The sequence below is a fragment of the Sebastes fasciatus genome, chromosome 15 (assembly GCF_043250625.1).
Source record: "Sebastes fasciatus isolate fSebFas1 chromosome 15, fSebFas1.pri, whole genome shotgun sequence".
In the NCBI taxonomy this organism is placed as follows: Eukaryota; Metazoa; Chordata; class Actinopteri; order Perciformes; family Sebastidae; genus Sebastes; species Sebastes fasciatus.
This window is the reverse complement of record NC_133809.1, coordinates 20,440,597-20,466,565: the sequence shown is the minus strand read 5'-3', so window position 1 is coordinate 20,466,565 and position 25,969 is coordinate 20,440,597. Positions and strand designations below refer to the sequence as shown.

The 25,969-nt window shown below is 38.7% G+C and overlaps 2 protein-coding genes across 9 annotated transcripts in view; both read left to right on the top strand.

The window, feature by feature from the left end:
- Window positions 1-17,066, top strand: part of LOC141783433 (interferon alpha-inducible protein 27-like protein 2A) — a 38,384-nt gene extending 21,318 nt beyond the window's left edge. Inside the window, exons 3-5 of one of the 4 annotated variants that reach the window (XM_074660736.1) lie at window positions 13,926-14,087; window positions 14,350-14,478; window positions 16,937-17,066. In XM_074660736.1, the coding sequence (XP_074516837.1) occupies window positions 13,926-14,087; window positions 14,350-14,444 (257 nt within the window). In that variant the 3' untranslated portion in view covers window positions 14,445-14,478; window positions 16,937-17,066. Of the gene's footprint in view, window positions 1-7,498; window positions 7,526-7,700; window positions 7,860-9,694; window positions 9,944-13,725; window positions 13,751-13,925; window positions 14,088-14,349; window positions 14,479-16,936 lie in introns of those variants that run through there. The other 3 variants (XM_074660738.1, XR_012597269.1, XM_074660737.1) reach the window with 3 other exon arrangements.
- On the top strand, window positions 1,537-22,803 carry LOC141783432 (interferon alpha-inducible protein 27-like protein 1). Of its 5 annotated transcripts, none has more exons than XM_074660733.1 (5): window positions 1,537-1,626; window positions 16,186-16,215; window positions 16,391-16,552; window positions 16,821-16,885; window positions 22,750-22,803. In XM_074660733.1, exons 1-5 carry the CDS (start codon window positions 1,617-1,619, stop codon window positions 22,786-22,788), a joined length of 306 nt encoding a protein of 101 aa, XP_074516834.1. In that variant the 5' UTR covers window positions 1,537-1,616; the 3' UTR covers window positions 22,789-22,803. The 5 variants fall into 5 exon arrangements, with proteins under 5 accessions (XP_074516834.1, XP_074516836.1, XP_074516833.1 ...); XM_074660732.1 differs by lacking the exon at window positions 1,537-1,626 and adding an exon at window positions 4,424-4,456; XM_074660731.1 differs by lacking the exon at window positions 1,537-1,626 and adding an exon at window positions 15,914-16,003.
- The last annotated feature ends 3,166 nt before the right edge of the window (window positions 22,804-25,969 follow it).

Here is a 25,969-nt window from a genome sequence, read left to right as displayed (position 1 = left end):
AAACTACGGAGCGCTGAACAAATATTGAAGGTCACCTCTTATGCCAAATGCACTTTTCCATGTCTTTTAAACATCAATATCTGTCCCCTACAGCTCACCATAGTGTCATAAAAGACCGTCCTCTCTCTTTTTCTCCTGCTCCGTTTGTCCGGAAATGAGTGTCGAAAATCACTTCGCAGCTTTTCCTTTCTCTTCTGACGTCATTAGAGAATTGCAAGCCATGGGTTGGTTGAACCAGAGAAAGCGCAGCTAGGTGACCCCGCCCCACAGCGCGTCACTCCGTGTAATCCACAACCGAACTTGACCAAAGTAGTCCCTACTGTTAGTCTCCAAGAACCAGCAGAACAGTCTTCATGTACTCCCATCATCTAAATATAACATGTTCTTTCACAAAGGCTTTATGTAATTACACTGTTTAAACAGGTGATATTTATATATTATATATATTTGATGTCATGCATGTAGAAGAGTACAGGTAGTAGTGACTGTAAGCAACACAACACATTTCTGTTTCACAGTCAAACTTTATTTGAGTTGACAGATGACAATATTAATTATTCACAGCATTCGTAATCATCAGTTATGTTGACATGGTACAGGAGGAAGTCTTCAGCTCTGGTAAACTATGATAAGCTAAGCTCCGGTGGTCTGTAGTCATGGTAACACAGAGACAGCTTCTACAGTAATTAATATGCCTGTAAATGGATGGACCTGTAAAGACAGACGTAAAACAGAGTGTATGTTTACGGTTTACAGAGTTGATGCATAAGGTAAACACTGAGCTAACTAACAGAGCTATAAATAGCATTATTTACCTGAGTAAAACCGTCAGGAAAACCTGGAGTCTGGACCGCAGATGTTCATCATTTGTCGCCGATTTCTGATCAGATTCCTCCGGGAACTTGCGCTGGGTGAAGTTTCTGATTTATAAACTTTAAAGTGGTTTTATAAACTTTTCCTAGCTGCTTCCCTTTACCTGCAGAGCTACAGGTCGCTCTCTCCCTCTCCGTTGTTGTTGAGGACGTTTGATTGACAGAAACGCTGACCAATCAGAGCAGAGTGGGAGGAGACAGGCTCTGAATCGGCCTCTGTCAAACAGAGCCTCTGAGCTGGTATATTCAGGCTGACAGTATGAGAAGAATAAAGGGTTTTTTGAACATTGCAGCATGTAAACATGTTCTAGTGCAACATTAAAATACATCTATGAACCTGAAAATGAGCATAATATGAGACCTTTAAAGATGAAAGTTTGTCCTGAATGCAGGTCTGAAGGAGCAGTCACAAATAAACTGGTTTAGCGTGTCTGTCTTTTGTTTTTCTTCTTGTGTTCCAAATATAGCCATGGTATTTGGGTTAAATGGAATCTTTGTCGCCCTCTTCTGTTCAGATTTGAACAGTTTCATTTTCTCAAGAAGTGATACCTAACTAACCCTCAGTATATAAAACCCAGCCCAGTTCAAGACTCATCAGTACACACTACAGCAACAGCCAAGACTCATCAGTACACACTACAGCAACAGCCAAGACTCATCAGTACACACTACAGCAACAGCCAAGACTCATCAGTACACACTACAGCAACAGTCAAGACTCATCAGTACACACTACAGCCAGACATGGAGCCGGGTGAGTGTCACTTTGCCTTTGACAATACTTAGTTATACATTTCTTTGAAAGTGCTGATACTTTTACTTACAGTATATGCTTTTCTTATAAAAAAAATATAGTAATCATAGCAAATGTTTTTGATTAAAGGGACTGTTTGTAACTTTCAGAAATGCTTGTTAACAGCGACACCTGTGGCCGTTAAGTCAGCGAAAATCTGCGTCGGGCTCGCACTTGCTCGCTCTAAATAGACATGAACGAGCATCACTCAAAACAGTGAGGCGACACACGTCAGCTAAAACCACAATATCACTCTATATTTCACCTGCTTGGCAGTAATGTTAGCTGACCAGACGAAGGTCTCTCCATGAATCAATGCTGATCCTAGTGTTCGCTTTTCCTGCTTCAGCCTCCCGACCGTGGCCGGAGGGAGACACCGGCACCCGGTCGGAGGCGATGACGTTTCTCGCTGCGGAGCTCTGTAACTTCACAAGACACAGGAAACCTCTGTTGGTCTGGAGGAGCTGCAGCAGTTATTTCTGCACAAACGTCCACTGTACGTTCACTAGATATTCTCAGAGCGAAACTAACTCTTCTGCAGTGTGGAGTGTGCGCGCGTTCACGTAAGAGTGGAGCGCTGCGTTGGGAAACCGACCCGGTAGATTTATACGTGTAAAAAGTTACAAACAGTCCCTTTAAGGCGGATAAACTGTAAATGTTGATTTCAGTTTCCATCTTCTGTTTCAGTGACGGTTGCCTGCGTTGTAGGAGGTGCAGGTAAGACTTTGTACAGCCTTTATTGATCACCTGTGTTTACTTTCCTCACTGACATTAATGTAGACAATCCATTTACATGCTAATCTTATATCATACATGACCCATCTCAAAGTGGCCAAACAAATAGCACATTCATTATAAATAACTATGTTGTTGTCCATGTGCAGTAGGTGCTGTGGTCCTGGCCCCAGCTGCTCTGGGAGCAGCAGGTTTCACCGCAGCTGGAATAGCAGCAGGCTCCCTTGGTGCTAAGATGATGGCGGCTGCTGCAGTTGCTAACGGAGGAGGAGTGGCGGCTGGAGGTGTGGTGGCAGCTCTGCAGGCAGCAGGTAAACACCATGACTAGATATGTCATAGTGGTTTTAACTGTTGTATCTTAATGATGACACGATCATTGCTAGAACAATATTAAAAGGGGAATAATGTGCAGTTTTAATGTCTTTTCAAAGTGCAAAAACAAAATCCCACAAGTGTATAGAGAAACAAAATCATATTGAGAGTGACAGTAGGGAGACGATTGAGGAGTTACAATCTAAAGAGGGAACAAGATACCAAAAACCTATCGAGCCATCAACCCAGATATATCTGTTCATCCACTTTACACCAGTTATGCATCATATATTGAAGACCATTTGAGAATAACCTTAAATGGTTGCGGTTGTCATCTCACAGACTGCGAGTAGAAATGGGGAGGTGGAGTCGTACACCACCTGAGCGACGTGGACATGAATCCACTGAATTGAGCTCACTCTTTGTGGACACTGATAAAAAAATTATAGTTATGTTACATGCTTGCCTTGCGTTATTGGAGCACCAGCAAGGGTCTTCTGACTGACTGATTTTGGGAGGGTAATTGTATTACCTTTTAATATTTCTTTATTTCTACTAATGGGTTTATTGTGTATATTATATCTTTTTGTGTCAGTAAAAGAACTAACTAACTATGGCAAACCTGGAACTGAAACAACAGTAATGTAGCATTGTCATAATATAGATTAATAAGTTTATGTGGATAATTAGTGCAGTATTCAACAAAATAAAGTGTTCAGGTAGGCTACAGTTGAATGATACTACTACACTGTGATGACAATAGTGCCACTGTTTCATTTACTCCTTTAGCTTGAGAACAAGACTTTCTCAGCTTCTCTGTAGCTCCATACTCTGATATAAAACCTGTGTATTTTGCTGTAGGTGCAGCTGGTCTGTCAGGAATTGCCACTGGAGTTGTGGCAGGCACCGGAGCAACAGTGGGATGGCTGACTAGCTTCATCCGCTGAAAATCATGACAGAACAAGATGCATTTACAATATTCTTACTTCTGCCAAATTAAGGAGGAAATTGCAAATTACATCAGTTCATTTACTAAACAGCACTTCTGTGATTTCAGACAACTGAAACTTTTTGTGCAATAAATCTGTGTAACCTGTGAAAGATACTGGTTTAGTGTGTCATCTGAGGAAAAATGAGGAAATGCTTTGACTTAAGTTGCATATTTCATTAAATTCTCCCTTTTCTTTCACAAACTGTTGATGTTCATGAATATAAACGATGAAGACGTTGTATCCTCAAAGTAGATGCAGGTCCTGCCTGCTGGAATAACACTATTATGATCTCTTGAGTATAAATACTTAATATTGTATCTTTACTTATTACTTTGATCTTGATAAGAGCCACCACGACCTCCAGGGCCAAAACATTCATGTCTTCTGTGACTTAAAGATGAAAGTTTGTCTTGAATGCAGATCTGAAGGAGCAGTCAGAACTAAATGTTTCTGTCTTTTGTTTTTCCTCGTGTTCCCAACATTGTCATGACTTACCATCTAAGAAATTTTAATTACTTTGGGTATTTGGGTTAAATGGAATCTGTGACACCCTCTTCTGTTCAGATTCGAACAGATTCATTTATGAAGAAATGATACATAACTAATCCTCAGTATATAAAACCCAGCCCAGTTTAAGACTGTGGTAATTAGTGGTGCTTTAAGGTAACAGGCTCACATGTCTTTATAGAGGAGTCAACACAACGTGATGGTGGAGACTCATCAGTACACACTACATCCAGACATGGGGCTCTGTGAGTATCACTGTTCCTTTGACAATACTTACCTATACATTTCTTTGAAAGTGATGATATTTTTACTTACAGTATATGCTTTTCTAATAAAACAAAATATATAGTAACCATAGTAAATGTTTTTATTAAGGCAGAAAAACTGTAAATGTTGATTTCAGTTTTCATCTTCTGTTTCAGTGACCTTTGTCGCTTTAGGAGAAGGCGTAGGTAAGACTTTGTACAGCCTTTATTGATCACCAGGGTCGGCGCCAGAGTGTTAGGGGCGGACGGGCAATCAGCTTTGACAGGGTGGGGGGATTTTTTTCACCTCATATAGCCTTTATTAAGTGTATCTTTAACATTATCATGTTTCATGAAAGAAATAAACTGACAGAGAGGCGTATACATACTGCCACTTATGTGCACAGGCGCGCACGCACGCATACACATGCTAAATGTCCAGAAAAACAGGTTATAAACTAACACCGTGTCCTAACTGGATGCGAGCGTCCGACTATCGCGCTGCATCGCGCATCTGACGCTCTCTGTCCACTGAATCCGTTAAATCTGCACTTCTGTTACATCATGTAAACAAACCAGGAACATATCAGCTGTGAGCTCCAGATCAGACTGGAGCTGAAGACGTAACCACCTCAAAGATGGGTTAGTAGTACTTGTTATCTTCCTACGTTCGTACTTTTTTTTTTTTATCAGAAAACACACGTTTTATTTGTGATATTTACTGGAAATAACATACGATATAGCCAAGAGCAAGTAGGTTATCTAGTGATCTTCTCCAGCCAGCTGCCACCTTAAATGGTATTTATAGTGAAATGAGGAAGTACTGGAAGTTACAGATAACTCCTCAGGCACGCCCTGCGTCTTGCTCGTGCCAGGGTCAAAATGTGCACACACACCGGTGCCGAGATCCAGTAAACAGAAAGTTAAACAACACATTAATCTAACAGTCTGACTGATTTCTTCATAACCACAATTTAAGTCAATAAAGACTAAATGTGGATGTTTCACTCACCAGTTGTTGTCCCTGCTCAGCCTGCTGTAGTGTAACATTAGTCCAGTGTTTTATTCCACAATACTGAACAGAATAATCCAAACAGGTAGAACAAGTAAGATGTGAGAGGAGCACAGGATGCTCTTTACTCTCTTGGTCCTAATTGTGCTTTAATGCACCAGATTTGTAGGTCGACTTTCTCTCATTTTTTTCTATTGAGCTAGATTAAAAAAAAAAATTAAAAAAAACATGCAAACGGAGCGGATCAAAACGAGGCTTCTTACTGAAATATTGTAGTGACGGCTCATAGTTTCCATATTTGTCTCTGCGCTGTGTGTTTCAGTTTTATTTGAACCATTAGTGAGGTGGCTGTTATATTTTTTGACAGGTAGCTCGTAATAAAGTTTCACTAGTGAACTTTATTACATATAACTGCAGGCGTCAATGCTTCTGCTTTAAGTGTCAGTAATCAAGTTAATATTCTATTTACATCCAGGACAACTGACCCGGTTTTCTCGGCTAATTTTATCTAAACTAATCAGCCGTTCCTCTCAATATGAGTGACAGGAAAAAATAGGAACCGTGTATACGATAGAAGTTCAGACAAAACGTCACGCTGCGCTGTGCAGCACCATGTTGCTCGCAGCCAGTTAGGACCCTCCAATAGAAAACAATATAATCAATTGATTACATTGTTTTCTATTGGAGGGTCCTAACTGGCTTAAGCCCAAGTACATGTCCTAGTTGTTTCCTAAATTCGAAACTATCACTGTCTTGTGCTTTATTTTGCATTGCAGTGTTAAGTCCTTCCATCACCAAACTGAATGACTTCATTTTACTTATAGCTTAGCTGTTATTTCAGTTTAGTTTTTTGTCAGGAGAGAATTCAGCTGAGGGGGCACAGTGACCTTTTTGGATGGGCCTGGACCCCCATGGCCCGCCCCTAACGCCAACGCTGAGCTGATTAGTTTAGATAAAATGAGCCGAGTGAACCGGGTCAGTTGTCCTGGATGTAAATGAAAATATTAACTTGATTACTGATACTTTCAGCAGAAGCACTGACGCTCGCAGTTATATGCGAAGCGTTCACTAGTGAAACTTTATTACGAGCTACCTGTCAAAAAATATAACAGCCACCTCACTAATAGTTAAAATAAAACACGAACACACAGCGCAAAGAGACAAATATTGAAACTATGAGCCGTCACTGCAATATTTCAGTAAGAAGCCTCGTTTTGATCCGCTCCGTTTGCGTGTTTGTTTGTTGTTGTTTTTTTAAAATCTAGCTTAATAGAAAAAAATGAGAGAAAGTAGGCCTACAAACCTGGTGCATTAAAGCACAATTAGGACCAAGAGAGTCAAAAGCATCCTGTGCTCCTCTCACATCTTACTTTTTCTACCTGTTTGGATTATTCTGTTCAGTATCGTTGAATAAAACACTGGACTAATGTTACACTACAGCAGGCTGAGCAGGGACAACAACTGGTGAGCGAAACATCCACATTTAGTCTTTATTGACTTAAGTTGTGGTTATGAAGAAATCAGTCAGACTGTTTGTTTAATGTGTTGTTTAACTTTCTGTTGACTGTATTTCGAAACCTGTGTGCGTGCACATTTTGACCCTGGCACGAGCAAGACGCAGGGCGTGCCTGAGGAGTTGGTTTAGCGTGTCTGTCTTTTGTTTTTCTTCTTGTGTTCCAAATATAGCCATGGTATTTAATGATCAATGGATTATTAAATGGAATCTTTGACGTCCTCATTTGTTCTGTACGGTTTCATTTCTCAAGAAATGATACCTAACTAACCCTCAGTATATAAAACCCAGCCCAGTTCAAGACTCATCGGTACACACTACAGCAGACATGGGGCTGTGTGAGTATCACTGTTCCTTTGACAATACTTAGCTATACATTTCTTTGAAAGTGCTGATACTTTTACTTACAGTATATGATTTTATTATAAAACAAAAAATATAGTAACCATAGAAAATGTTTTTGATTAAGGCAGATAAACTGTAAATGTTGATTTTTAGTTTTCATCTTCTGTTTCAGTGATATGGGCCTTGGCAGGAGGCGCAGGTAAGACTTTGTACAGCCTTTATGGATCACCTGTGTTTATTTTTCCCATTTATTTTTTATAGACATTGATGTAGAAAAGCCATTTACATGCTAAATGATTTTAAAGTGGCCTGACAAATTAGCACACTATCATTAATAACAAAGTTTCCTCTGCTGTGTTCATGTCCATGTGCAGGAGCTGTGATCGGTGCTCCTTTAGTTCTGGGGGCCATAGGTTTCACCTCAGCTGGAATAGTAGCAGGCTCCCTTGGTGCTAAGATGATGGCGGCTGCTGCAGTTGCTAACGGAGGAGGAGTGGCGGCTGGAGGTGTGGTGGCAGCTCTGCAGGCAGCAGGTAAACACCATGACTAAATATGTCATAGTGGTTTTAACTGTTGTATCTTAAAGGTCACATATTATGCAAAATGCACTTTTCCATGTCTTTTAAACATCAATATCTGTCCCCAGTGTGTCTACAGGCCACCATAGTATCATAAAAGACCATCCTCTCTCTTTTTCTCCTCCTCCGTTTGTCCGGAAATGGGTGCAGAAATAAAAATTCGCTTTTTTCCTAGTCTTCTGACGTCATTAGGCAGAAATGCAAGCCATGTAAGGGTTTCCTGGTCGAACCAGAGAGAACCTTCAGTAGCTGACCCCGCCCCACAGCGCGTCACTGTCTCTCCTCCTCAACCTAACTTGAGCAAAGTCTGCAAGAACCAGCAGAACAGGCTTCATGTACTCCCATCATCTAAATATAACATGTTCTTTCACAAAGGCTTTATGTAATTACACTGTTTAAACAGATGATATTTATATATTATATATATTTGATGTCATGCATGTAGCAGAGTACAGGTAGTAAATAGTGACTTGTAAGCAACACAACACATTTCTGTTTCACAGTCAAACTTTATTTGAGTTGACAGATGACAATATTAATTATTCACAGCATTTGTAATCATCTCACCTGTTAGTTAGTTATGTTAACATGGTACAGGAGAAAGTCTTCAGCTCTGGTAAACTATGGTAAGCTAAGCTCCGGTGGTCTGTAGTCATGGTAACACAGAGACAGCTACTACTGTAAATAATATACCATTACTCTGATCTTCCATACATTTATCTTTTAGCAGAAATAATGAACTGACTACTGTTTCACATCTTCTATTTTCCACCCTGATGGTCGCTGTGTTTACACACCGTGTCATAGCGGTAGCATGTAGCTAACCCGTTAGCATGTAGCTACATGCTAACGGGTTAGCTCTGTATCTCCCATCTGCTTTCAGCTATCTGCTCTCCTCTGGGATGATTCTGTCGGTCATTTCTCACAGATGGATCTGTAAAGACAGACGTAAAACAGAGTGTATGTTTACGGTTTACAGAGTTGATGCATGAGGTAAACACTGAGTTAACTAACAGAGCTATAAACAGCATTATTTACCTGAGAGAAACCGTCAGGAAAAACTGGAATCTGGACCGCAGATGTTCATCATGTGTCGCCGATTTCTGATCAGATTCCTCCGGTAACGTGCGCTGGGTGAAGTTTCTGGTTTATAAACTTTAAAGTGGTTTATAAACTTTATTCTAGCTGCTATCTCTCCACTCGTCTCTCTCTCTCTCGAGAGAGAGAGAGCTTCTCCGGGAGGGAGGGGGAGGGTGACGCTGTGTTGAGGACGTTTGATTGACAGAAAACGCTGACCAATCAGAGCAGAGTGGGAGGAGACAGGCTGTGAATCAGGGGTTTTCAGACAGAGGCTGAATTAGGCTCTGAGGCAGGCAGACTCAGGCTGCAGTATGAGAAGAATAAAGGTTTTTTTGAACATTGCAGCATGTAAACATGTTCTAGTGCAACATTAAAATACATCTATGAACCTGGAAATGAGCATAATATGTGACCTTTAATGGTGACACAATCATTGCTAGAACATTAGGTAAACACCATTACTTGATTTTTTAAATTAACTTTAATCTTGTAGTTGTAACTGTTGTATCTTAATGGTAATTTCACATTGTCATAATAGAGATTTGTAGCTTTGGGTTTACAATGCACTGTTTAGGTAGAATATAATGACACTACTGTGAAGGCTAAAATAATGTTACTGTTTTACTTACTCTTTTATCTTGAGGACAAGGTTTTCTCAGCTTCTCTGTAGTTCCATATCCTGATATAAAACCTGTTTAATCTTTCTGTAGGTGCAGCTGGTCTGACAGCAGCTGCCAATGCAGCTGTGGCCGTCGCTGGAGCAGGCGTTGGAGGAACAGTGGCTGCAATCATCATCTGAAAATCATGAAGATACATTTACGATTTTTTTTTCATTTTTTACTTTTGCCAATGAAGGAAGCAATTGTAAATTACATCAGACATTTACTAAACAGCACTTTTTGTTATCTCAGACAACTTAAATGTTTTGTTCAATAAATCGGTGTAACCTGTTAAAGATACTGGTTGAGTCTGTCGTTTGTAAATATTTCCACTCCTCATAATTTCCACCAGAAAGGACTGAGTGGGTAAACGAATAAAGGTGTTTAGTGGTTCATTTTTAAATTAAAGCGGCATTGTTTTTGTTTTATGGCAACATAAGTTGTCGGCTGTAAAAACAAAACACTGAGCTTAAAGGGGAACGACGCCCATTTTCAAAATTCATACATGTTATTTCTATTGTCTAAGACAGTCCAAATATCAGTGAACATGAACAACCCTCTCCCAAATCCAAAAACTACACTGCTAAAATCAAAATTCTGATTTCATCAAGTATAAAGTGTGGAACTGCTCTATAGACAATGAATTGGGAGAGATGTTATAGATGACACAGAGCACCCAGGGGGATGTTATGAATATATGGGTACATTTTCTGTTTCACAACTGAGATCACTACAATAGAATAAAGATAATTTTGGTTTAAAAAAGAAAACAAACATTTGGTGGATCCACGAAATCACTCTCCAATTCATTGTCTATGGAGCAGCTCCAGACTTTATACCCTATGACATCACAAGTTTGAGACTTAATTCTCTGGTTTCTGGCTTTGAGAGAGAGTAGCTCATGTTCACAAACATTGATGAACTTTCCTAGGCCATGGAAATAACATACTGGGATTCTTAATTTAGATGGTGTTCCCCTTTTAAGATGCTACGCAGCTCATAGGCTAAAACTGAGGGGAATTTCATAGTATAGGGAGATTATCAGTTTGTGGTTCTAGTTAATCCAGTTTTTGAAAACAAAATTTTGCTTTGAAGTTTTGCATACATCACTCACATTGGGCCTCATTCATGAAATGTTCATACAAATGTGATCTTAAAGTGGTAGTAGGTATAATGTTTTTGGCATCATTGAGAAAAAGTTCCATAATAACGAAATATAGTATGTCGAAAAAGAAAAAAAAAAGTCATGTCATAGTATGTCGAAAAAATAATTAAAAAAGTCATAGTATAGTATGTCAAAAAAGAAATTTCATAGTATAGTATGTCGAAAAAAATATATTATAACATGTCAAAAAACAGTCATAGTAAAGTATGTTGAAGAAAGACTTAAAAAACGTCATAGTATAGTATGTTGAATTTCTTTTTTTAAAAGTCATTTATAGTATGTAGTAAAAAAATTTCATAGTATATTATGTAGAAAAAAAAGCTATTGTATAGTATGTAGAACTTTTTTTTTTTTTAAGTAATTTATAGTATGTCGAAAAAAATGTCATAGTATAGTATGTCAAAAAAGATTTAAAAAAAAGTCATAGTATAGTATGTTGAAAAAAAGTGTAAAAAATAGTAATAGTAAAGTATGTTGAAAAAAGAATAAAAAAAAGTCATAGTATAGTATGTCGTGGTATGAAGAAATGATACCTAACTAACCCTCAGTATATAAAACCCAGCCCAGTTTAAGACTGTGGAGGTTAGTGGTGCTTTAAGGTAACAGGCTCACATGTCTTTATAGGGGAGTCAACACAACGTGATGTTGGAGAGTCATTTTCATTCCATTTCTGATTACACACATACACACATTCACATGGGTGTGGCATGTGACTTATTATAGTGTCAGAAAAGCATTTCTAATTGTTACCTCCGCCAAGGCCGAAGGCCTAGCAAGGAGGTTATGTTTTCCCCGGCGTTGGTTTGTTTGTTGGTTTGTTCCGTTTGGAGGATTACTCCAAAAGTTTGCAATGGATTTGAAGGACATTTTTTGAGGAGTGGGGTGTGGCACAATGAACAATGATCATGATCCGGCTTCGGGAATTTTTTTTAATAACTCCGCTCAGCGTGTGCATTAACACCACAGCGACGTACATGAAACTGCTTTGGCGGAGGTCTGCGCTCTCCGAGTGCACTTCTAGTTAACATTTGCTATAAGCTTTGCATTTATCACTCACATTGGGCCTCATTCATGAAATGCTCACACAGACTTGATCTCTACTATGGTTTGTTATGATTTTGAAATATTTCAGCATTATTTATTTATTTATTGTACATTTTTCATTAAATTATGAAATGGTTTGCTCTTACATGAATCTACAGCCATGCTGGTAGCTCTGTGATGCTGTTCTCAGAGACAGTGGTGCTCTGAGCTAAATGCTAATATCAGCGTGCTAACATTCTCACAATGTCAATAATGCTAACATGCTGATGTTTAGCAGGTATAATGTTTACCATATTCACCATTTCAGTTTAGCATGATAGCATGCTAGAATTAGCTATATAGCACTAAATGCAAACAGCTGAGGCTAATGGAAATGTCATTAGTTTTGCAGGTGTTTGGTCATAAACCAATGTATTGGACAAATTAAATGACCTGATGATGCACTAGAGGAAAGGTTAAGGGTAACAAAGCCACTGCAATTCATCCTATGGGGAACATGAATATCTTTGCCAAATGTCATGGCTTTAAATCAAATAGTTCTGCTGACATTTCCCTAAAAAACAAAAAGTCAAAACACTGGTGCATTTACAGTAATGTTGGTTAATCTCTTTATGTTCTTTTACATAAAGAGAGTAAAATTAAATTCCTCCGAGATAAAACAAAAAAACTGTTAAGCCCTGAGCCAGCGTAAAACCCTGTGAGGCTGATTCCAATTACTGTGATAATATTTAGTGCATGTGTGAACAGCCCTGGTTCAAACCCTGGTTCACAAAAGACATAACTCACACACAAGAAATATAACTTTGCTTTCATCACTGGAGACATAGAATGACACATAAGAGCAAAATATACACTGAAGTCTGCAATCAGGAAAGCAACCTAACTAACCTGGAACAACAAACTGAATCTAATGACACCAGACCATCTGGAATAAGCTCCAAATAATAAGAAATTGCAAGAAGCCCTCATCTCCCATAGACTGACACTGACCTCCCTGACAGACAATGCCCTGTTTACTGCTCTCATCCCTAACATGTCCCCCACCTCCTCCACTCCACATCCAGGAGGATGAGGTGAGAGAGACTGAAAAAGAGGAAGGCTGCTGGCTTGGACAAGATCAGCCCAGCTCAATATGCACCAGTGTTCACCAACATATTCCACTCCTCACTCTGCAGGCCCACAGTGTGTTTAAGACTCAGTAATAGTCCCTGTACCAAAATCCATCTCAGGTGAACCCATCACCATCACAGAGCAGATTTCATTAAATTCCCCCTTTTCTATAGCAATAAATTGTTGGTATACATGAATATAAATGGTGAAGACATTTTATCCTGATAAACAAACTCATCTACAGCTTCTTCTGCATCAGCAGTAAGTACCTGGTGTTCTTTTAATTGTACATGATCAGAGGAGGTCCGTTTGAAGGCAACAGTGATCCTTTTCTAATGTATTTTCCACCCTGAGGACATTTTCTTCTGAAATATGTTTCAATGTTATTATTTAATGCTGGAATAACACTATTATGATCTCTTGAGCATAAATACTTAATATTGTACTTTACTTATTACTTTGATCTTGATAAGAGCCACCACGACCTCCAGGGCCAAAACATTCATGTCTTCTGTGACTTCTGTGACCCAGCCCAGTTCAAGACTTATCAGTACACACTGCAGCCAGACATGGAGCTCTGTGAGTATCACTGTTCCTTTGACAATACTTAGCTATATATTTCTTTGATAGTGCTGATACTTTTACTTACAGTAAATGCTTTTCTTATAAAAAAAAAATATATAGTAACCATAGTAAATGTTTTTGATTAAGGCAGATAAACTGTAAATGTTGATTTCAGTTTTCATCTTCTGTTTCAGGGACGTGGACCGCTGTGGTAGGAGGTGCAGGTAAGACTTTGTACAGCCTTTATTGATCACCTGTGTTTATTTTTCCCATTTATTTTTTATAGACATTGATGTAGAAAAGCCATTTACATGCTAAATGATTTTAAAGTGGCCTGACAAATTAGCACACTATCATTAACAACAACGTTTCCTCTGCTGTGTTCATGTCCATGTGCAGTAGCTGGGGTGGTCGGGGCTCCTGTCGTTCTGGGGGCAATAGGTTTCACCTCAGCTGGAATAGCAGCAGGCTCCATTGCTGCTGGCATGATGTCGGCTGCTGCAGTTGCTAACGGAGGAGCAGTGGCAGCAGGAAGTACAGTGGCAGTTTTGCAGGCATTTGGTAAACACCATTACTTGATTTTTTAAATTAACTTTAATCTTGTAGTTGTAACTGTTGTATCTTAATGGTAATTTCACACGGTCATAATAGAGATTTGTAGCTTTGGGTTTACAATGCACTGTTTAGGTAGAATATAGTGACACTACTGTGAAGGCTAAAATAATGTTACTGTTTTACTTACTCTTTTAGCTTGAGGACAAGGCTGTCTCAGCTTCTCTGTAGCTCCATATCCTGATATAAAACCTGTTTAATCTTCTTGTAGGTGCAGCTGGTCTGACAGCAGTTGCCAATGTAGCTGCGGCCAGCGTTGGAGCAGGCGTTGGAGGAACAGTGCTAGGACTGGCTGCACTCATCTGAAAATCATGAAAGAACAAGATACATTTACGATTTTTTGTTTTCATTTTTTACTTTTGCCAATTAAGGACGCAATTGCAAATTACAACATTTACTAGACAGCACTTTTTGTTATCTCAGACAACTTAAATGTTTTGTTCAATAAATCGGTGTAACCCTTTTAAAGATACTGGTTGAGTCTGTCGTTTGTAAATATTTCCACTCATCATAATTTCCACCAGAAAGGACTTTAATAACTCCGCTCAGCCTGTGCATTAACACCACAGCGATGTACATGAAACTGCTTTGGCGGAACATGCTGATGTTTAGCAGGTATAATATTTACCATATTCACCATTTCAGTTTAGCATGATAGCATGCTAGAATTAGCTATATAGCACTAAATACAAACAGCTGAGGCTAATGGAAATGTCATTAGTTTTGCAGGTGTTTGGTCATAAACCAATGTATTGGACAAATTAAATGACCTGATGATGCACTAGAGGAAAGGTTAAGGGTTTAACAAAGCCACTGCAATATCTTTGCCAAATGTCATGGCTTTAAATCCAATAGTTCTGCTGACATTTCCCTAAAAAACAAAAAGTCAAAACACTGCTGCATTTACAGAAATGTTGGTTAATCTCTTTATGTTCTTTTACATAAAGAGAGTCAAATTAAATTCCTCCGAGATAAAACAAAAAAACTGTTAAGCCCTGAGCCAGCGTAAAACCCTGTGAGGCTGATTCCAATTACTGTGATAATATTTAGTGCATGTGTGAACAGCCCTGGTTCAAACCCTGGTTCACAAAAGACATAACTCACACACAAGAAAAATAACTTTGCTTTCATCACTGGAGACACAGAATGACACATAAGAGCAAAATATACACTGAGGTCTGCAATCAGGAAAGCAACCTAACTAACCTGGAACAACAAACTGAATCTAATGACACCAGACCATCTGGAATAAACTCCAAGTAATAAGAAATTGCAAGAAGCCCTCATCTCCCATAGACTGACACTGACCTCCCTGACAGACAATGCCCTGTTTACTGCTCTCATCCCTAACATGTCCCCCACCTCCTCCACTCCACATCCAGGAGGATGAGGTGAGAGACTGAAAAAGAGGAAGGCTGCTGGCTTGGACAAGATCAGCCCAGCTCAATATGCACCATGTTCACCAACATATTCCACTCCTCACTCTGCCAGTGTACAGGCCCACAGTGTGTTTAAGACTCAGTAATAGTCCCTGTACCAAAATCCATCTCAGGTGAACCCATCGCCATCACAGAGCAGATTTCATTAAATTCCCCCTTTTTATAGCAATAAAGATGAAAGTTTGTCCTGAATGCAGATTTGAAGGAGCAGTCACAACTAAACTGGTTTAGCTTGTCTGTCTTTTGTTTTTCTTCTTGTGTTCCAAATATAGCCATGGTATTTGGGTTAAATATAATCTTTGTCGCCCTCTTCTGTTCAGATTTGAACGGTTTCATTTCTCAAGAAATGATACCTAACCCTCAGTATATAAAACCCAGCCCGGTTCAAAACCCATCAGTACACAATACAGCAAGACATGGGGCTGTGTGAGTATCACTGTTCCTTTGACAATACTTAGCTATACATTTCTTTGAAAGTGCTGATACTTTTACTTACAGTATATGCTTTTCTTATAAAACAAAAAATATATATAGTAACCATAGTCAATGTTTTTGATTAAGGCAGATAAACTGTAAATGTTGATTTCAGTTTTTATCTTCTGTTTCAGTGACGTGGGCCGCTGTGGGAGGAGGTGCAGGTAAGACTTTGTACAGCCTTTATGGATCATCTGTGTTTATTTTTCCCATTTATTTTTTATAGACATTGATGTAGAAAAGCCATTTACATGCTAAATTATTTTAAAGTGGCCTGACAAATTAGCACACTATCATTAACAACAACGTTTCCTCTGCTGTGTTCATGTCCATGTGCAGTAGCTGGGGTGATCGGGGCTCCTTTTGTTCTGGGGGCCATAGGTTTCACCTCAGCTGGAATAGCAGCAAGCTCCATTGCTGCTGGCATGATGTCGAGTGCTGCAGTTGCTAACGGAGGAGCAGTGGCAGCAGGAAGTACAGTGGCAGTTTTGCAGGCATTAGGTAAACACCATTACTTGATTTTTAAAATTAACTTTAATCTTGTAGTTGTAACTGTTGTATCTTAATGGTAATTTCACATTGTCATAATAGAGATTTGTAGCTTTGGGTTTACAATGCACTGTTTAGGTAGAATATAATGACACTACTGTGAAGGCTAAAATAATGTTACTGTTTTACTTACTCTTTTAGCTTGAGGGTTTTCTCAAGGTTTTCTCAGCTTCTCTGTAGCTCCATATCCTGATATAAAACCCGTGTAATCTTTCTGTAGGTGCAGGTGGTCTGACAGCAGCTGCCACTGCAGCTGCGGCCGGCGCTGGAGCAGGCGTTGGAGGAGCAGTGGCTGCAATCATCATCTGAAAATCATGAAGATACATTTACGATTTTCTTTTTAATTTTTTACTTTTGCCAATGAAGGAAGCAATTGTAAATTACATCAGACATTTACTAAACATCACTTTTTGTTATCTCAGACAACTTAAATGTTTTGTTCAATAAATCGGTGTAAACTGTTAAAGATTCTGGTTCAGTGAGTCGTTTGTAAATATTTCCACTCCTCATAATTTCCACCAGAAAGGACTGATTGAGCAAACAAATAAAGGTGTTTATTGGTTAATTTTTAAATTAAAATAGCATTGTTTTTTTTATGGCAACATAAGTTGTCGGCTGTAAAAACAAAACACTGAGCTTAAAGGGGAACGACGCCCATTTTCAAAATTCATACATGTTATTTCTATGGTCTAAGACAGTCCAAATATCAGTGAACATGAACAACCCTCTCCCAAATCTCTTTGGGACTTGACTTTCGCCAATCACAGGTAATTTCAGACAAAGAGTTCCCATTGGCTGTTCATTCAATGGAAGAAGCTGTCAATCACTCGCGAACTCAAATCAAACGATCAAACTAGGGAGCGCTGAACAAATATGAATTAATATTCTGTTACTGTAATGTCTATTTCTCTCCTCAAATGTTGTCAGAAACATCCCGTAGTTTACTGTTTAGCTGTAAAATTAAAAGGTTTGCTCCGGCTGGTGGTCTGTGCTTGGTATTTCCTCAACTGATCTCAACATGGCTGCTGGGTCACAAACTTTCTAATTTTACAGCTAAACAGTACATTAAAGGTGGTTCTGAAAACAATTCATGTGTGAAATAGGCGTTACAGTTACAGAATATTGATATAATATTTCCAAAAAATTAAAAAAAAATAAGTCATAGAATAGTAAGTGAAAAAAGTCATAAAAAGTCATAGTATTGTATATCGAATAAAAAATCATTGTATAGTATGTCGAAAAAAGTAAAAAAAGGAACATATTATAGTATATCAAAAAGGCAAAAAAGGTCATAGTATGGTATGTCGAAAGAAACGTCATAGTATAGTATGTTGAAAAAAGGTCATAGTATAGTATGTCAAAAAAGGCAAAAAAATAATAATTGTATAATATGTCATAAAAAGTAAAAGAATCATAGTATGGTATGTCAAAAAATGTTTAACATAAATTATAGTATAGTATGTCGAAAAAAAAGTCATAGTATATTATGTCCAAAAAAGAAATGTCATAGTATAGTATGTCCAAAAAAAACATATTATAGCATGTCAAAAAACAGTCATAGTAAAGTATGTTGAGAGTAAAAAGAAGTCATAATATAATATGTCCAAAGAAAATTGTATGTTGAAAAAACGTCATAGTATAGTATGTCGCAAAAAGAATAAAAAAAGTCATAGTACAGTACGTCGAAAAAATTCAGTATGTCAAAAAAAAAGTAATATTATAGTATGTCAAAAAAGGTCAAAGTATAGTATGTTGAAAAAAGAGAAAAAAAAGTCATAGTTTAGTGTATAAAAAAAACGTCATAGTATAGTAGTGTTGGAAAAAAAAAAGTCATAGTATAGTATATCGAAAAAAAACATATTATAGCATGTCAAAAAACAGTCATAGTAAAGTATGTTGAAAAAAGAGTAAAATAAAAGTCATAGTATAGTATGTTGAAAAAAAAGTCGTAGTATAGTATGTCGAAAAAAAATATAGACATAACTCACACACAAGAAAAATAACTTTGCTTTCATCACTGGAGACATAGAATGACACATAAGAACAAAATATACACTGAGGTCTGCAATCAGGAAAGCAACCTGACTAACCTGGAACAACAAAACTGCATCTAATGACACCAGACCATCTGGAATAAACTCCAAATAATAAGAAATTGCAAGAAGCCCTCATATTTTATAAGAAAAGCATATACTGTAAGTAAAAGTATCAGCACTTTGAAAGAGATGTATAGCTAGTATTGTCAAAAGAACAGTGATACTCACAATAATCCATCTCTTGCTGTAGTCTGTACAGATGAGTCTTGACTGTTGCTGTAGTGTGTACTGATGAGTCTTGAACTGGGCTGGTTGTTAGGTATCATTTCTTGAGCAATGAAACCGTTCAAATCTGAACAGAAGATTCCATCAAAGATTCCATTTAACCCAAATACCACGGCTATATTTAGAACACAAGAAGAAAAACAAAAGACAGACAAGCTAAACCAGTTTAGTTGTGACTGATACAGATACAGAGAGCTTTATTTATCCCCGAAGGACAATTCAGTTTCTGCAGTCCACCGAGACATATACACACATTCATACTGCACAATCATCAGTGACGGAGGGAACACAGTAGGTGGCATATGGGGAGGTGCAGATCAATAAAAGTACAAGATTAAAAATATTCGCAATAAAAACAATAAATACAAGGATAATAACAAGACGAGATAAAAGAATAAAGGAATAAATAAATAATTAGAATAGAATAAAGTGCCAAGAGTATTTGCACATTGCAAATTACATTCCAAGAATGTACCTAATGCAAACACGGACAGCCATTATGTGGTTAGTGCAAAATAACTGTACATTCAAAGTAAATAAAACATTTTTGTTGTCGTTCATTCAAGATAGTTACTGCGTTCAGCAGTTTAATGGCGGAAGGAATGAACGACTTGGAGTAGCGGTTTGTCTTTCTATGAGGCGGCAGATAGCGCCGTCCTGAAGGCAGTAGTGTGAACTCACTGGACAGGATTTGGTTGTGATTAATAATGTTTTTGGCCTTCTGGAGAACACGTTTCTCCCAGAGAGAGTTTAAGTTGCTCTGCTGGGCTCCGATGATTTTGGAGCAGACTTTCACAATGTTATTTAGGCAATTCCTGTCCTTCATAGACAAACCGTTAAACCAGCAAATAAATGAAAAGGTTAAAAGGCTCTCAATATATGACAAGTAGACAGTACACAGGATAGATCTACACACGCCAAAGGAGTTGATTTTCCGCAGCAAATGAATTCTCTGTTGGCTTCGTTTAACAATTGACTCAGTGTTTACATCGAACTTGAGATGAGAGTCAAACACTGTGCCCAGGTACTTATAAGAGTCCTCGATGTCAACATCCTCGCCATGAATTCTACTATGAGTGGGATTCATCTTGTTTTTTCTAAAGTCAATCACAAGTTCCTTAGTTTTTGAGACATTGAGATCAAGGACATTTTTGTCACACCACTCGACAAAGGCAGGAAGAGCGCAGCCATGATCTGACTCTGCTCCTTCAAATCTTCATTCAGGACAAACTTTCATCTTTAAGTCACAGAAGACATGAATGTTTTGGCCCTGGAGGTCGTGGTGGCTCTTATCAAGATCAAAGTAATAAGTAAAGTACAATATTAAGTATTTATGCTCAAGAGATCATAATAGTGTTATTCCAGCGTTAAATAACTTTGACTTGTGAACTTGTGATTGACTTTAGAAAAAACAAGATGAATCCCACTCATAGTAGAATTCATGGCGAGGATGTTGACATCGAGGACTCTTATAAGTACCTGGGCACAGTGTTTGACTCTCATCTCAAGTTCGATGTAAACACTGAGTCAATTGTTAAACGAAGCCAACAGAGAATTCATTTGCTGCGGAAAATCAACTCCTTTGGCGTGTGTAGATCTATCCTGTGTACTGTCTACTTGTCATATATTGAGAGCCTTTTAACCTTTTCATTTATTTGCTGGTTTAACGGTTTGTCTATGAAGGACAGGAATTGCCTAAATAACATTGTGAAAGTCTGCTCCAAAATCATCGGAGCCCAGCAGAGCGACTTAAACTCTCTCTGGGAGAAACATGTTCTCCAGAAGGCCAAAAACATTATTAATCACAACCAAATCCTGTCCAGTGAGTTCACACTACTGCCTTCAGGACGGCGCTATCTGCCGCCTCATAGAAAGACAAACCGCTACTCCAAGTCGTTCATTCCTTCCGCCATTAAACTGCTGAACGCAGTAACTATCTTGAATGAACGACAACAAAAATGTTTTATTTACTTTGAATGTACAGTTATTTTGCACTAACCACATAATGGCTGTCCGTGTTTGCATTAGGTACATTCTTGGAATGTAATTTGCAATGTGCAAATACTCTTGGCACTTTATTCTATTCTAATTATTTATTTATTCCTTTATTCTTTTATCTCGTCTTGTTATTATCCTTGTATTTATTGTTTTTATTGCGAATATTTTTAATCTTGTACTTTTATTGATCTGCACCTCCCCATATGCCACCTACTGTGTTCCCTCCGTCACTGATGATTGTGCAGTATGAATGTGTGTATATGTCTCGGTGGACTGCAGAAACTGAATTGTCCTTCGGGGATAAATAAAGCTCTCTGTATCTGTATCAGTCACAACTAAACTGGTTTAGCTTGTCTGTCTTTTGTTTTTCTTCTTGTGTTCTAGCCGTGGTATTTGGGTTAAATGGAATCTTTGATGGAATCTTCTGTTCAGATTTGAACGGTTTCATTGCTCAAGAAATGATACCTAACAATCAGTATATAAAACCCAGCCCAGTTCAAGACTCATCAGTACACACTACAGCAACAGTCAAGACTCATCTGTACAGACTACAGCAAGAGATGGCTTATTGTGAGTATCACTGTTCCTTTGACAATACTAGCTATACATCTCTTTGAAAGTGCTGATACTTTTACTTACAGTATATGCTTTTCTTATCAAATAAAATATAGTAACCATAGTAAATGTTTTTGATTAAGGCAGATAAACTGTAAATATTGATTTCAGTTTTCATCTTCTGTTTCAGGGACGTGGGCCGCTGTGGGAGGAGGTGCAGGTAAGACTTTGTACAGCCTTTATGTATCACCTGTGTTTATTTTTCCCATTTATTTTTTATAGACATTGATGTAGAAAAGCCATTTACATGCTAAAATGATTTTAAAGTGACCTGACAAATTAGCACACTATCATTAACAACAAAGTTTCCTCTGCTGTGTTCATGTCCATGTGCAGTAGTTGGGGTGCTCGGGGCTCCTTTTGTTCTGGGAGCCATAGGTTTCACCTCAGCTGGAATAGCAGCAGGCTCCATTGCTGCTGGCATGATGTCGACTGCTGCAGTTGCTAATGGAGGAGGAGTGGCAGCAGGAAGTACAGTGGCAGTTTTGCAGGCAGCAGGTAAACACCATTACTTGATTTTTAAAATTAACTTTAATCTTGTAGTTTTAACTGTTGTATCTTAATGGTAATTTCACATTGCCATAATAGAGATGTGTAGCTTTGGGTTTACAATGCAGTGTTTAGGTAGAATATAATGACACTACTGTGAAGGCTAAAATAATGTTACTGTTTTACTTACTCTTTTAGCTTGAGGGTTTCTCAGGTTTTCTCAGCTTCTCTGTAGCTCCATATCCTGATATAAAACCTGCGTAATCTTGCTGTAGGTGCAGGTGGTCTGACAGCAGCTGGTCTGGCAGCAAGTGGTCTGACAGCAGCTGGCAATGCCATTGTGGCCGGCGTTGGAGCTGTCGTTGCATCTGGCGTTGGAGAAGCAGTGGCTGCAATCATCTCAGACAATTTAAATGTTTTGGTCAATAAAACGGTGTAACCTGTTGAAGATACTGGTTCAATGAGTCGTTTGTAAATATTTCCACTCCTCATAATTTCCACCAGAAAGCACTGATTGAGTAAACAAATAAAGGTGTTTAGTGGTTCATTTTTAAATTAAAGCGGCATTGTTTTTTTATGGCAACATAAGTTGTTGGCTGTAAAAACAAAACACTGAGCTTAAAGGGGAACGACGCCCATTTTCGAAATTCATACATGTTATTTCTATGGTCTAAGACAGTCCAAATATCAGTGAGCATGATCAACCCTCTCCCAAATCCCAAAACTACAGTGCTAAAATCAAAATTCAGATGTCATCAAGTATAAAGTGTGGAACTGCTCCATAAACAATGAATTAGGAGAGATGTTATAGATGACACAGAGCACCAAGGGGGATGTTCTGAATATATGGGAACATTTTCTGTTTCACAACTGATATCAATACAATAGAATAAAGATCATTTTGGTTTAAAAAAGAAAACAAATATTCAGTATAATATGTTGAACAAAAACTCATAGTATAGTATGTCGAAAAAAGAGTCATAGCATAGTATGTCGAAAAAGAATTTAAAAAAAACATTGTATAGTATGTCGAAAAAAATATCATAGTTTAGTATGGCGAGAAAAAGTCATAGTATAGCATGTCAGAAAAAAGTTCATAGTACAGTACGGCGAAAAAATTCAGTATAATATGTTGAACAAAAACTCATAGTATAGTATGTCGAAAAAAAGAGTCATAGAATAGTATGTTGAAAAAAGAGTAAAAAAGTCATAGTATGGGGTATTCACAGAAATTATTGTGTGAGGAATACTGCATTCATTAGACATCAATATAGAATATTACATTTGCACAAGTAAGTTAAATGACTAACTGGTCTTCATATGATGTTGAAGAGGTTGTAATCAGCTGTTTGGTGTCTGCCTCCCCCTGCTGTGAGCAGAAAGAATCATTTTAGCCACCATCAACTCGTCTGAGCTCTCGCTTTTTATTCTAATTCTTGCCCAAGAGTAAGAGATTGAAACTCTTTTCACCTCTGCAACCCAATAAATAATAATCACTTTTTAAGGGTGAAAAAAAGACAGAAAAGAGTGCTTTTTGAATACAGTCATTTTTACTTGAAGCGTTCAAACAGAAAAACTTGATTGCATAAGAGTGCCCAGATTTACCCAGATTCCACATCTGAGCAACTTTGATCTTACAGTTCCAACAGTACCAATATCAAAACACCTAAATGACTAAATAAGACAGACAGGCAGCAACAACAATGGAGACAACGAACCGTCGGCACTTTAGGGACAAGTAGCAGAAATACAAATTGCACACAAGGCATGTCAATAAATGCTGAATATGTTAAAACGTATCATTATTGTCTTGAACAAGAAAAAATATTAAGTAAATATAAAGTAAAATGTTGAAATTTTTACCATTTTGCAAACTTGAAATACATTCATATACATTGATCAAACAACCACAAGAACAACATACATATACTAACATGCAAAATTGACGTGAGAAAAAAAAACAATGGTAAGGAAAAAGGCACCCGTTTAAAAAAACTCTTAAACACACAGACAAGCAGTAAAGTGATACAATTATATAAATCTAAATGGAGATTCTGCATAAAGTGACTGATCAAAAACAGTCTTAAGTCACTTGGTTTCCTAAGTAACCTGGCATCTAAAGAAATTTTGTTTAGTATTTGTAAATGTTTATTTATTTTGATTGGCTTTTTTGTCTTTCTAAAGGGTTATACGATGTTTACGTGTGTGGGTAAAAATATAGAAATACAGAAAATACAGGAGGTTGCTGGTATGTGAGGTAAATTTCAAAAATTTTAAATGAAAATTTTAAACAAACAGCATTGAATGCCACTTTCTAATAAGTTGATCTTTATAAATGGTTTATAAGTTGTAACTAATCGCTTCATTAATGGTTAGATAATAATTTACTAATGCTTTATGTAACAGTTATAAGCTAAGCCATCAATATGAACAGATTTATGAGTTTATCCTCTCTATTTAGTAATAATGCAGTTATACATGTTAGTAAATCAATAATAAGTGGTTAATAAATGGATTTTTGTCTAGATCCTCTGCAGCCCTTTCACACAAGGTACATGGTCATATGGCCCAATCACTCACTCACTCATCGCACTCATCTTCAACCGCTTATCCTGGGTCGGGCAGCTCCAGCAGGGGACCCCAAACTTCCCTTTCCCGGGCCACATTAACCAGCTCTGACTGGGGGATTCCGAGGTGTTCCCAGGCCAGTGTGGAGATATAATCTCTCCACCTAATCCTGGGTCTTCCCCGTGGTCTCCTCCCAGCTGGTTCTGCTCTACTCCGAGTCCCTTACGGATGACTGAGCTTCTCACCCTATCTCTAAGGGAGACGCCAGCCACCCTCCTGAGAAAAAACATTTTGTCCGCTTGTAACCGCGATCTAGTTCTGTCTGTCATGACCCAGCCCTCATGACGATAGGTGAGAGAAGGAACGAAGATTGACCAGTAGATCGAGAGCTTTGCCTTCCGGCTCAGCTCTCTTTTCGTCAAAACAGGGCGGTAAAGTGAATGCAATACCGCCCCCGTTGCTCCGATTCTCCGGTCAATCTCATGTTCCATAGTCCCCTCACTTGTGAACAAGACCCCGAGGTACTTGAACTCCTTCACTTGGGGTAAGTACTCAGTTTCCTGCTGAGAACCATGGCCTCAGATATAGAGGTGCTGATCCCCATCCCAGCCGCTTCAAACTCGGCTGCGAGTGAGTGCTGGAGGTCACAGACCGATGATGCCAACAGGACCACATCATCTGCAAATAGCAGCGATGAGATCCTCAGCACACTGAACTGCAAACCCTCCCCCCCGACTACGCCTCGATATCCTGTCCTTGAATATCATGAACAGGATTGATGGCAAAGCACAGCCCTGGCGGAGGCCAACCCCCACCGGAAACAAGTCCGACTTACTGACGAAAACCCGAACACAGCTCTTGCTTTGGGCGTACAGAGATTGGATGGCCCTGAGAAGTGTCCCCTTCACCCCATACTCCCGCAGCACCCCCCACAGTATCTCCCGGGGGACCCTGTCATACGCCTTCTCCAAGTCCACAAAACACAGACTGGATAGGCATTTCTCCCAGGCCCCCTCCAGGATCCTTGCGAGAGTGAAGAGCTGGTCCGTTGTACTACGGCCAGGACGGAATCCGCATTGTTCCTCTTCAATCCGAGGTTCGACTATTGGCCAAACCCTCCTTTCCAGCACCTTGGAGCAGACTTTACCAGGGAGGCTGAGTAGTGCGATACCCCTGTAATTGGCACACACTCTCTGGTCCCCCTTCCTGAACAGGCGAACCACCACCCCGGTCTGTCACTCCTTAGGCAGTGTCACAGACTTCCACGCAATGTTGAAGAGACGTGTCATCCAAGACAGCCCCTCCCCACCCAAATCCTTCAGCATTTCTGGACGGCTCTCATCAATCCCCGGGGCTTTGCCACTGTGGAGTTGTTTGA

Bases quoted from the DNA above. Each gene is read 5' to 3' on its own strand.
- LOC141783432 (XM_074660733.1), top strand. The intron at 16,553-16,820 runs GTAAACACCATT...ATCTTTCTGTAG, and splicing joins GGCAGTTTTGCAGGCATTAG to GTGCAGGTGGTCTGACAGCA. The intron at 16,886-22,749 runs GCAGTGGCTGCA...AATCCCAAAACT, and splicing joins CTGGAGCAGGCGTTGGAGGA to ACAGTGCTAAAATCAAAATT.